At 46.8% G+C, this 11891-nt stretch overlaps 1 protein-coding gene across 1 annotated transcript; it reads right to left on the bottom strand.

The window, feature by feature from the left end:
* Nucleotides 1-207: 207 nt before the first annotated feature.
* On the bottom strand, nt 208-2570 carry LOC144139884 (uncharacterized). The gene is made up of 6 exons (XM_077672123.1): nt 2441-2570; nt 1905-2040; nt 967-1378; nt 833-904; nt 676-738; nt 208-531 (listed from the first exon to the last, which is right to left on the bottom strand). The coding sequence occupies exons 1-6, from the start codon at nt 2568-2570 to the stop codon at nt 208-210; spliced, it is 1137 nt and encodes a 378-aa protein (XP_077528249.1).
* Nucleotides 2571-11891: the final 9321 nt, after the last annotated feature.

An 11891-nucleotide genomic window follows, 5' to 3' on the forward strand; every position in this document is an offset into this window, starting at 1 on the left:
AACCACCTTGTCAGGCCCCAGCAGTCTCAGCAGCGGTTTGGGCTCCATGACTGCCTCAAACATCCGGCCCCACAGGTACTCGTGAAAGCGCTCGACATCAAACATGAGGTCCATCCCTTCCTTGTCCAGCTGACGGTACCGCTGTTCTGCAGCATGAAGCCGACGAGACGCAAACGTTACAGGGCGTTCCTGGCCATTCTTCTCTCGCTAGACCAGAGGGGCTCCCACGCCGTACGGCGACGCATCTGCGGTCAGGAGGACAAGTTCGGCCGGATCAAAGTGCACCAGCACCGGAACCTTGGTGATGAGCTCCTTGCTGCACTGGAAAGCCACGTCCTGTGTCTGCTTCCAAGCCCACTGCTCTCCATTTCGAAGCAGAAGATAGAGCGGCTGCAGATGCGACGACAGGTTCTGCAGGAAGCTCCTGTAAAAGTTTATGAGGCCGAGGAAGCTCTGCAGCTCTTTTTTGTTCTGGGGCTTGGAGGCCTTCAGCACAGCCTCAACTTTGCGTGGTACCGGGTCCAGGCCTGCCTGAAAAATGACGTGTCCCAGGTACTCAAAATTGTGGACCAAGAAAATTCAGTTCCACTGCTTGAGCTTATGCCCGGCATTCTGCAATCGTGCCAAGACGCTGTGCAGGTTCTACAGGTGGTCCTCTTCGTCTGTGCCAGTCACCAGGATGTCGTCCAAGTACACCGCCACATGCCTCACGCCCCTGAACAGGTTGTCCTTCTCCCTCTGGAAAATAGCAGGTGCTCAGGCCACGCTGAAGGGTAAGAAAGGTAAGCGCGTGTACTGAAAGAGTCCCAGCATTGTCGATATGGTGACATACTTCCGGGATGACTACCAGGAGCACCAGCTGCTTGTACGCATCTCTGAGGTCGAGCGTGGTGAACCTCTGTCCCTGGACAGCGCCGACCAGATATCTTGAATGCGGGGAAGTGGGTACTTTTCCACGGTAGCGACAGGGTTGATGGTGATCTTGAAGTCCCCGCAGATCGTGATGCTGCCGTGTTGCCTGTAGCCTAGCCTGATGGGAGCCGCCCATTCCAACAATTTGACGGGCACGACGATGTCGTCTCTCTGCAACCCTCGCAGCCCCTGGGTGACCCCGTCCTTCAAGGCGAACAGCAACGCGCGCCATGAAAATCCGGGCCGGGCTATCTCTAGGACATGAATTCTTGCCGCCGTGCCGGTGAATGTGCCCACCCCGGGTTGGAACAGGGCGTTGAACATGGTCAGGAGGCTCGGAACGTCTTCCACCACCCGAACTGCTTCCTGGTACTCCGGTAGCCGCGCGCCCAACGCCTGGATCCGGTTCCGGCCCAGCAGCGTTGGTGACGACCCCTCGGTCAAATACAGGAGCAGGATGGCCTCCCTGTCGCAAATTCCAACGCTGACCTAGGCTTGATCATCGACCTAGGTGAGCTGTCCGGACTAGCTGCGCAGCATGACACCCCACGCCTCGACGGACACTACAGGAAAGGTGCGTTTGAAGACTTTCCAGGCCATGACCGAATGCTGGCCCCCGTGTCGAGCTACATGGAAATATTATGTCTGGCGACTTCGACAATGTGCATATACGGTCGCACAGACGACGAAGTATGTCCATGTGCCACATCCAGAAAATCATCGGGTCTTCGGCCACGACAGGAAGCATAGCCGTGTCACCCGAAGCTGTTGCAGCACGCCCGCCCCGCCACCTATCCTAGCGCCGGCTCCCACGGCCGTGGGCTGGAACGGAACAAGTGCTCGGCGCCAGATGCTGCTTCCATCCGTTCACCGTCCCCTCTCGGCACGCCCGAGCAATGTGCCTAGTTTTTCCACACGTAAAGCACTCCGTTTAAGGGAACTGGTGCTGTGAGTGGGGCCCGTCCCAAGTGCACCGACTGCAACTGCCATGCCGTGTGGCCATCTTGTTGACCGCCGCTTCCGTCGACGGTGAGTGTGTCGAACGGAATATCTCGCCCGCGTCATTGGCCGCAGCTTCCAACGCCAGCACTGCCTTCTCGGCGTCGTCCAGCGAGGGGTTAGGAAGCTCTAGGAGTCATGTTTGCATGGGGGGGTCGTTGATGCCGCAGACAAAATGGTCTCGGAGCAGCGAGTCGAGCTGGTCCCCAAAGGAGCAGCCGCTAGCCAACCCTCGCGGAGGTGCGACAAACTGCCCGAACGTCCCACCGTCTCGGCGGCTCAGGTTGTTGAAGCGGAAGCGCTCCATTAACGTGTGCGGAGCGGGCTGAAGCGCGAGCATATCGCCGCGAGAAGTTCACCCAGCGGCTTGTCATGTAGCATGGCCGGCATGAGGAGGTCAGGCAGGACAGCGAAGACGCGAGTACCGCAGCTGGCCAGGAAAATGTCGCGCTGCATATCTCGGGTGTCTCGTTCAGCGAGAAAAACACGTCGACTTGTTCCTCGTAAACCGGCCAGGTGGACCCTTCACCCTCGAACGGCTTGTGCCTCCGGTACAGCTGCATGACGTAAGGGCGTGCGCCGTGGGGGGCAGTGTCGGCGCTCTCGGTGGCTTCGGTCAGTCCGCGGGCTTCTGCCCTCGTCACCGGTGTCATGACCATTGCCCGCATTCGTGAACGTGGGAGGGTCTAAGTACCCTCTATCCGAGTGATGACCTGCAGCATGCTTGTGGTGATGGTGACTGACAATGATTCCCACCGAGCCTAATGGGGCCACTGAAATTAGCGGCCTACGAATATCAGGTTTGGGGGGTGGCACAAACTTGTCCCAGTCATGTTGAACGTTTGAACACCAATACTCCAATTCTTTACAGCGTTATCACCTTTACCTAGCATTGTAGCCGAGCGGTGCCAAAATAATTTTCCACTAATCAAAGCGTCTTACCATCCTAGGAAATTTCCTGGGAATTGACTGAATAAGCATTCTCGACGTGCAAAGTTTTCTGTTAACATAGAAAACTCGAACTCAGACCAAGATGTTTAGGTATTTTGCAATTCTGCCACATACTGACGAATGGAGTGACATCATTGGCGGTGTGAACCTGCCAGGAGGAAGCAGCACTGAAAAACACTATACTTTTGAAAGGGTAAATCTTTATGCTTGAAGAACAGGTGCTGAGGTATATTACACCTTGACAGAAGGAAAACAAATACGGCTTTGTTTGACTGTAGAATCTAGGAACCCAGCAGTGCTACAACGCCTCCGCTGCACAGGGCTCCATCCTGGAAGACCCCTCATCTACAGCGGTGGATACGGGGCCCTCAGTACCGGTCTCTGCTGATATTTGAGCGTTAAAAATGTGATGTTGTATACACAACTGTTATGCCGTAAGGAAAACTCTCGCAAAAAAGCACAAAAACAAGGGAGTGTTCATTCGATGCGCCTCTAGACGCACCAAACACGCACTACGGCTCAGAATATCGCTCGCGATTCAGAGCTGCCTAAATTTACGACCTAGAAGGAAACGAGTTAAAATGCCCGCTTCGTATTTGCTTTATAATAAATGATCTTGTCATTGGTTCGGGGATAACTGCCTTGCTATAGCAAAAACAATTTAAGGACATATGCACAGATTCTTAAGTAACCACAAAATTTTCCAAATATTGCGAGTAGTGCTAACGAATACAGAAAGCCTAATAGCTTCTAAATTATTAGGTTTTAGGGATTTCATACTATCCGCGTCCATTTCCTTACTAACGCCAGCCTGCCATTATGTTGTTACAAAAATGCCTAACCTGATTACAGAAGGTTGTTTAAATACCAGGCGAACAAAACTACCTGCAGTGCTGTAGTTGGTTTATGTTACTACTTAGCTACTCTACACACCACTGGCGCCAAAGTGATGTTGCTTGTGGTGTTATCACCGAAGAAAAAAAACGCAGTTACTCCGCGGGTAATATTAAACAGCAACACTTTACATCAAAGCATCGAGAAATTTCTTCTACGGTATAGCCAGTGTTTGTTTAACATGTGCGCGTGGGTAAATGCGCCTTCTGGTTGCTGATGCAGCCACACTTGCTTTGTTTTGGTTCAACATGCATGTATTACACTATGTTTACAATCAGCATCACTGCCTAAATAGACCCATCAATGTGTTATATTAAGCTGAGGAACCATATGTCACTGCGTTGAACCTATTGTGTCTACAAGGATAGACATTTTGTTCCATCTACCGGCATTTTGGTTACAGAAGCACCTCAACAGTATCTTTTTCACAGTTCAACATCCATAGCAACGCCCTCCGCAGGTGTCTCATCAGACAAGGTACTCCGTGGGTTATGGTAATTCTGAGAAGAACAAGCTGCCCAAAGTAACAGCCGCGTCCTTACCTAAGTGACCTCTGAGAGGGCAAGCAAATAATGAACAGGAACCTGACTCACACGCTAAGCTTGTAGAAGGGTGCAAAAGACCGTTTTAAAGATCTCTAAAAAAACTTCAAATGGGTGCCAGCTACGCCCCCTGTTGTGCGCCATTGCGCAAACACACTTTCGATTGCGGCCTTGAGGTTATCGAGGTGCGAGAAACGACAGGCGCCAGAAAAAAACTACGACTGCGGGCCCCATTCTAGTAACAAACTATATTGTTTGTAATGCGGACTAGAGAGACTTTAAAATTCTGAAGGATCACTTCAGCGAATTTTCACGCGCAGCATCGCTTCAAACTACATGGAAAACCATCGAAGTACTAATTACACCGAAGCAGGAGAAATCTCCACGCATTGATAACCTAAGGTCAACCTTTTTTACGTCTTGTATTTGAAAATTATTGAATACTTATTTCTCAGAAGAGTTCAGAAACATCCTGGCTACAGTCATCAGATGCCAGATTTATATGTTCGCCCTAAGGAATTATCTAGAAACGCACGTCCTATTCACCCAACTTTAGGAGCATGTCGTCGTCTCGGTAACTTGACAGACTCCTTGGCCATCCTTCGTTTAGACCTCAGAGAAGCTACTGACAAATTGTCTCACAAGCAGAGCTTCGCATGCCGACAAAAAAAGATGTACAGAGAAGACGTACTAGCCTGAGCACGAGGTCGCGGGTTCGATTCCCGGCCGCGGCGGCCGCTTTTCTGATGGAGGCGAAAAGCAAAAACGCCCGTCTGTACGAGATTTCGGCGCACGTTAAAGATCCCCAGATGGTCAAAATTAATCCTGAGCCCTCCACTACGGCGCGCCTCATCGCCTGCGTTGCGTCGGCGCGTTAAACCCTACAATCAATCAATCGACGTACTAGCTTATCGTACAAATTGTTTTTAAATACAAGCAATACTGCAGATCAGAGACATCACTGGCAGTCCTATCAAATGTATCAAATGAGGAGACAGAAGAACTCCTCTGGGGTCAATTCTCTCTCCCGTAATTTTAACATCGGTATGCTGGTTCTTCCTGTACAGCGCGGGGACGTATGCAGTGTATGCCATATTCTGTATTCAGCAGACGACACCCTATAGATGAGCACGGACACCACCAGAGGCCTAGATGGTCTGCTTTAACTTGCGCTGCAACCGTGGACCAATAGGAGAAGCAGTACAGCCTTTCCTGCGTGTTGCAAACGTAAGAGGTCCACGCCATTCGAAGACGGAGAACCAAGGGTGACACTGATTACATAGAAACTTCCCTGGAAGGCTACACACGAAACCCACTACGTCGCTCTGGATCTTATTCGTTGTAAAAATTTCCCCGCATTTCCCCGAGGGGAAGAATGTGAAAGTGCGAATGCACGAGTTGAACTTGCGCGGTTCGGTAATGTTCGCGAAAGAGAGATCACACACACACACAACTACAAAGAAAGAAAGATACATTTATTCACAGACACCTATTTGTGTTGTCGTTGTAGTTGATTGCTAGAGCGATTCTCAGCTTTGAAATTTCGTGTCAGTACTCCTTTAGGCGGGTGCATTAGCCCTTCTCACGCCCGATACCTGGCCAATCCCCCACGTGGGTATGTGCCATGCACAGACACCTATTTGTGTTGTTGTACTTGATTGCTAGAGCGGATCTCAGCTTTGAAATTTCGTGTCAGTACTCCTTTAAGCGGGTGCATTAGCCCTTTTCACGACCGATTCCTGGCCAATCCCCCACGTGGGTATGTGCCATGTCAGCGGCCAGGCAGCGCGCGCCCATCTCCCCCCGTTGCCAAGGAAGACGAGGAGATTCCTGTCCAATCCCCCACGTGGGTATGTGCCATGTCAGCGGCCAGGCAGCGCGCGCCCATCTCCCCCCGTTGCCAAGGAAGAGCAGGAGCGCGCGCACCCGCAGCTGTTGCTATGTGGACGGATGGCGGTCGCCGGAATTCAGGGTCGCTTATAAAGTGCATTCGCACTTAATATTACGTGTGTCTGGAAATATCTCCTTGCTTCAACCACTAAAACAATAACAGATCACTTAATACACATGTCAAACCGGCTTACAAACAGACACAATGGAATAAGAGAATGTGATGAAATGAGGTTGGGGCAAGTATGTAGCCTCCCAGAATTACGTAAATGGCCTCATTGGTGAAGGTAAATGACAAAGAACGTCAATACATAGACGTGGTAATTGGAATAGTATCGGTGCAGGTGTTGGGGTACCCAGGGACGCCTCAACTGATAAATATCTCAAAATGGGACTGCACAAAACCCTTGACATCGTGGTAAAGGGACACCTGTCCTAATGAAGGATCATGATTGGGCCTTACCCAGGCCGTTCAAAAGTTTCTCGGGAGGCCTCAGTGAACTACAATAAATCAAAGTCCGCTAAAAAGACCCCTACAATTGCCTGAAGAAGAAACAGATGCGCCCTTTCCCACTAAATATACATTCTAAGCATAAAAAAACAGACGGGTGGCAAAGAGGCAAAGAGCCAAAACAATAAACAAATTCACGATGATACGAATTGATGATATATGGCGCGAGGTCAACTACGGGAAAAGAACGGAAAATAAAAATCATTTAAGAAAAACGCGTTCAAAGAAAACCTAAATATTTCAGTAAAAAAAAAAGAAATGATTACCAGTCAATAAAGATGGCTGGTGTGAATCGCCAGGTTGCAACAAAGGTGGGCAGCTAAGGTTTTTAGGTACCTATACTTGAAAAGCGTGGACATGCAGTGGTTAAGAAAGACTAGAAGGCTAACGATCAAACACGGAAAGAACAGTGGGGAATCCAAAACAGCCAAGGTAACCAAAAAAGAGGCAAGACAGATTGAAATGAATAAATGGAGGGAAAAAATTGAAGCTAAAACGTCGTTATGTACAGGGCTGAGAAGATGAACATCAGAAAGGAAAATTTCTTTGATAATTTCCAGGGCAGTGCTTTGCTTTTTTAGGCTAGAGCAGGTTGCCTGCGAACTAAGAGTTTTGTGAGGAAGTATTCACAAAGTGATGGGGTATGTGTGGTCTTCAGAAAAGAAACAGAAACTATGCGGCACATAGTGTTAGAATGTGAGGGTATCCATCCAAATCTACATGAAGGGAATATTGGGCTTTCAGAAGCCCAAGGATTTAGGGGAATCAGAGAGGAAGGTAACTTCAAGGCTGTCGAGGGGACGAAAAGAAGATTAGAATGCTGGTGGACGAAAAGCAGAGAGGGGAATACTGCCTATTACCGTTACCACCTGTAACAGAAAAAAGAAAGTATTTCGGGCCTAATAAGCTTTAGTGCCTGCCCTAAGCAGCGCTAGTATTAAACCAAGAGTTTAAATCGTGGTCATATTAGTCCTTTTTGGTAAGATAACTTGTCATCCACCCCACTTCAAAGCGGAAACCAATAGGAATCATCATCCTCATCGTCATGATAATGTCTGGTGTAAAATTAGATGTAATAATGGAATTTCTGTTGGATGTCTAACTAAATCTGTAATTAGAAAACATAAAGATTCGTGTGGTGGAAAGTATTGTCTGTCACCTTCCGAAAATTGTATGCGTCTTGTTGTTTCGAGAGCTCTGCATTGACTAAGGTTGTGGATCATGAATACACACTATTGAATCATGCTGCACGTGGTCTAGGAGATCTCGTGAGCTGTCTGGAGTGTGTAACATGACTTTGGCGTAGTCCTAACCTAGCTAAAGTACCTTATTTGTGTCTGTGGTGTGAGTGCCAAGCGCATTGTCGTAACAGTAGTTTTATTTTGTATAGTTTGTTTTCGGTGTGGAAAATCTTGTGTGCCTCATGGTGATTTAAGCTGGTGTCTGACGTGTGCCTTGAGGTCTATGAAAGTGAGCCTTTTGTCGACTTTGTTTTGAAGCAGTGCATCTACGGCCATTTGAACGGCCAACTTATTTTCAGTGCATCAAAGGTGACCAAGTACATAGTACAGAGTTTATTGAAGATTTGATACACATTTGGCTAATATGGCACAAGAACAGGATTGGCGAAGCAGTTTTTAAATAAAATTTCTGGTGATGCCGCACGTTCATCGTTCTACAGGTAATAAAGTTGGGTTCATGTGCTGCACAGGATAGAGCAGAGGGAGTTCTTAAAGCATCACCAAAATGTCCTCCAGCACTATATTATCTTTAGGAATGAAAACCTGCTCCAGAATATTGCTGTCTGGCACACGGTTTTTATCAATTTCCGAAACTTTGAAGTCATATGAAACAGGGCGGATCTGGAGTGGTGCTAAATCATCAGGAAATGAATCCTTAAATGTATAAAAAAGGGTATGTTAAGTTCCGATCTTCTTGCACGTAAACGCTTGAAATATTTGAACCAAGCCACATGTAAAAATTTCGCTGGAGAGATGTAGCTATCGAGTGTATTTCTAACGTTTCCTTAATATTCAAGAAGACAAGAACTGCCTAATATGAAACGAAGCCTAGCAGTCTCTTACGCCTTCTTTATGTTAAAAAAACACTGTTACACAAACTCTTCATAGACGAAGGCCTCTATATATGTACGACTTGAAAACCACAAGGTAATCTGTGGTAGATCGCCCCACCCTGAAGCCAGCCTTGTAACTCTCTAGAAGACCTCAGTAGTTTAAAAGTGCACAACTGCCCTATTGACCATCTTCTTGAAAAGCTTGCACAAGCAGCTTGTTTGGGCAAAGGTTTGATGCCTGGCGGGGGAGGAAGTCCTTCCATTTTTTCAAGATATCCTCTACAATGGTCTCCCTCCAAACCATGGGCAGGCACTAAGCAAGCCATAATTCGTTGTAAATGTGGAGAAGCGATCAACTGCTTGTGTAACTGCGGTATAATAGTGTGCATATTGGTATCGGAACCTGGGCTTGAAAGCTCACAGGTGCTCAGAGCAATATTTAATTTGTGAACTGAAATAGAGGAGTAGCACCAGGTATTTGAATGATAATTTTTCGTGCCCAGACTGCTCTTCACAGGATGCTTTATGTTTTATGAAAGTCTGTGTAGCATGCACAACTGAACACGGGTTGGAAGTGGTGTGGAAGTGTGTTTGCGTAGTGTTTGAGTGTGTTCCCTGTTGTACTGATCAGGGGAAAGGTATGTGTCTTGTCGTGAAAGTTCACGTATTCTTGTACAGACATTGCTTGTGTGTGTATCAGTTTATCAATGTAAAAAATGCTCGCTAGGTCTCCCTTTTCGTCTTACACTACGCACGCCATCCAAAAGCCTTTGTCCGTTTAAAGCAGATGAGAATATCGGATTTGGGAATCCGACGAAGTATACCCCATTTCTTATTCTGGTCCCCTCCAACCTGCATACATTCGTCGTTCCACCAAGGCATCCTTATGTTGCTTGGCATACCGGATGTCTTTGTAACGAACTTTGCCGCAGCATCGACGATATGCGCTGCAAAGAGTTCGGTCGTCTCGCCCCTGTGTACGTACTGTGTAATGTGTTGCAAATTTTAGGTGTTTTTGTTGTTGTACTCCAGTCTTCACTTGATTACTGGTATTTTTAGGGGGCGTGGTACTGCTTGTGCCGTAATCTGTGTTTGCTGATGTGGTAGGGCAGTTGTCCCTACCATTTAGGTTGGTCACTCCCCACATCGACTGAAGAACTGCAGAGGCAATCGCCAAGTGAATGAGCAATGTGTGCAGTGTGGTATAGTATGCCATGTAGGCTATTTTTGTAAAAACAAACTTTCCATCTGATGATAATATCTCTTCAATAAGGAGACCTCGGGCATCTGTCCGACAAAAGCCAAACGAAGGGTTATGTGGATGGAGGTCCGCTTTTAAAGAGAAGGTTCTCCTAATTGGTCCATCAGAATGTCCAAATCTGAGCTCGATAGCCTGTTATCCGGAGTCATACCGAGGGAGCATGCCATAATTAATCTGTTGAATATTACTTTATTACTTTGAAAATCAGAATGCCTCACAATATTCTTGACATTATCGAGATGACATGTTAAGGATTTATGGACGACCATGACAACACGTCCAGATGAGTATGTGCAGCCACCAGTGCGCTTTTTAAATAGCAGGTACCTATTTGAAAATTTGTGTTTTTAATATATAGTGTTTCTTGGAGACGCATTAAATTGGGCTGATAAGCATGTAGTATCTCCTACACATCAACATTTTCAGGAGGTCGGTACAGTTCAAAAAAAAATATTTTCCCTTGCCATTATTTACATGTAAGAACGACTGGAGCGTGTGTTCTTGTGTTGTATTTCAGAGGAATAATTCTTTGAGAGCGTTTGTTGGTCTTTTTAATGCTTTGGACCTGCAACCGGTTTGTCATCCGGTAATTCAGGATTGCGCGGTCCGATGTCCATCTCGTCTTGGGGGTTCCCGGGGTTCCCGGAGGACCAGGCCTCCTGCTCTCAGGACTCCTACAGGTGCCCTTTATACCATTATTGTGGTGTCACGCATTCCATTACCATTCCACCGTAACAGCGTTAAAACGTGGAGAGAGGTGTACTGTATCCGTATTGAGGATGATAAAAATAATTGCAATCGCTACAGAACAAGATTTTTTCTATATCACTTACTCTTAAAATGTACACTACCCATTGGGGTATTTCCTTAGACCTCTTGCCTTGTTGGTTACATTGTAAGTACAAGTGAAGCCCAAAAAAGAGCTTGATCGGCACCTACCCCCATCCCTTTTTGTTTTTTGAATTTTACTGTTTGTAAAGGCCCACAGAGGAGCCTAATAGGCAGCGAGTTTTGCACAAATAATAGCTAACTTAGGCTCGCACAGAATGGCATACCTTATCTCTGCGCATGGGGTTGTAAGGTTTTTGACATTCAACTGCCTTCGGGCGTTCACACAACAAAATGACGAACGTACACCCGGCGTGTTATTTACTTTTTTAAAGGAACATGACATTTCCAACTTACAGGGCATGTTGGAATTCTAAGTTTAGAGTGTTTGCTGTTTGACATTTCTTATATGAGTATTAAGAAGCACCCGAACTTTCAGAGGTCGTTCAACTCTTTATTGTGGCACTCATGCTTTAAATTCAGGATCAAATCTATTTCAAGCGGCTCAAAAACCTATTTTCTGTCGGTGGTAAAATTAAGTGCTGGTAATTTGGCACAATGTGGAACCACAAATGAATTTAGGCCAGTTTTGTTTTCCAAAATGATTCGGGCAGGGATGCAGTCAATACTGGAAATACTAATTTCGGAAGCGCAGCAAGAATTACTTTATGTCGCAGTTTACTGAGCACACAGAACTCGCATAAGCTATTTCGTGTTAGTTCTGCATTGGCCGCACACACGTTCAGCAAATAACGCTTGTTTAGAAGATATGGTCAAGATGCCAATGAGTACGCCGGGTAGCTAAACACATTATGTCAAACAGGAGATCAATGAATTCGAAAGGCACAGTAGACAGCTAAATCTCGACTTTCATTGAATCCCAGAGTCACAAAAAAATACTTTGGGAAAGGTAAAAAAAAACTCGCAAATTGAGCATGGATCAATTCATTGACAACGACATCACGTCGGTACACAGACTGCTTTCTGTGCGCGAAAATATTACCCCGAACCATGTATGCGTTTGCTTAT

Source organism: Haemaphysalis longicornis, unplaced genomic scaffold (assembly GCF_048455015.1).
Source record: "Haemaphysalis longicornis isolate Haplotype H1 unplaced genomic scaffold, Haemaphysalis longicornis Haplotype H1 scaffold_5, whole genome shotgun sequence".
In the NCBI taxonomy this organism is placed as follows: Eukaryota; Metazoa; Arthropoda; class Arachnida; order Ixodida; family Ixodidae; genus Haemaphysalis; species Haemaphysalis longicornis.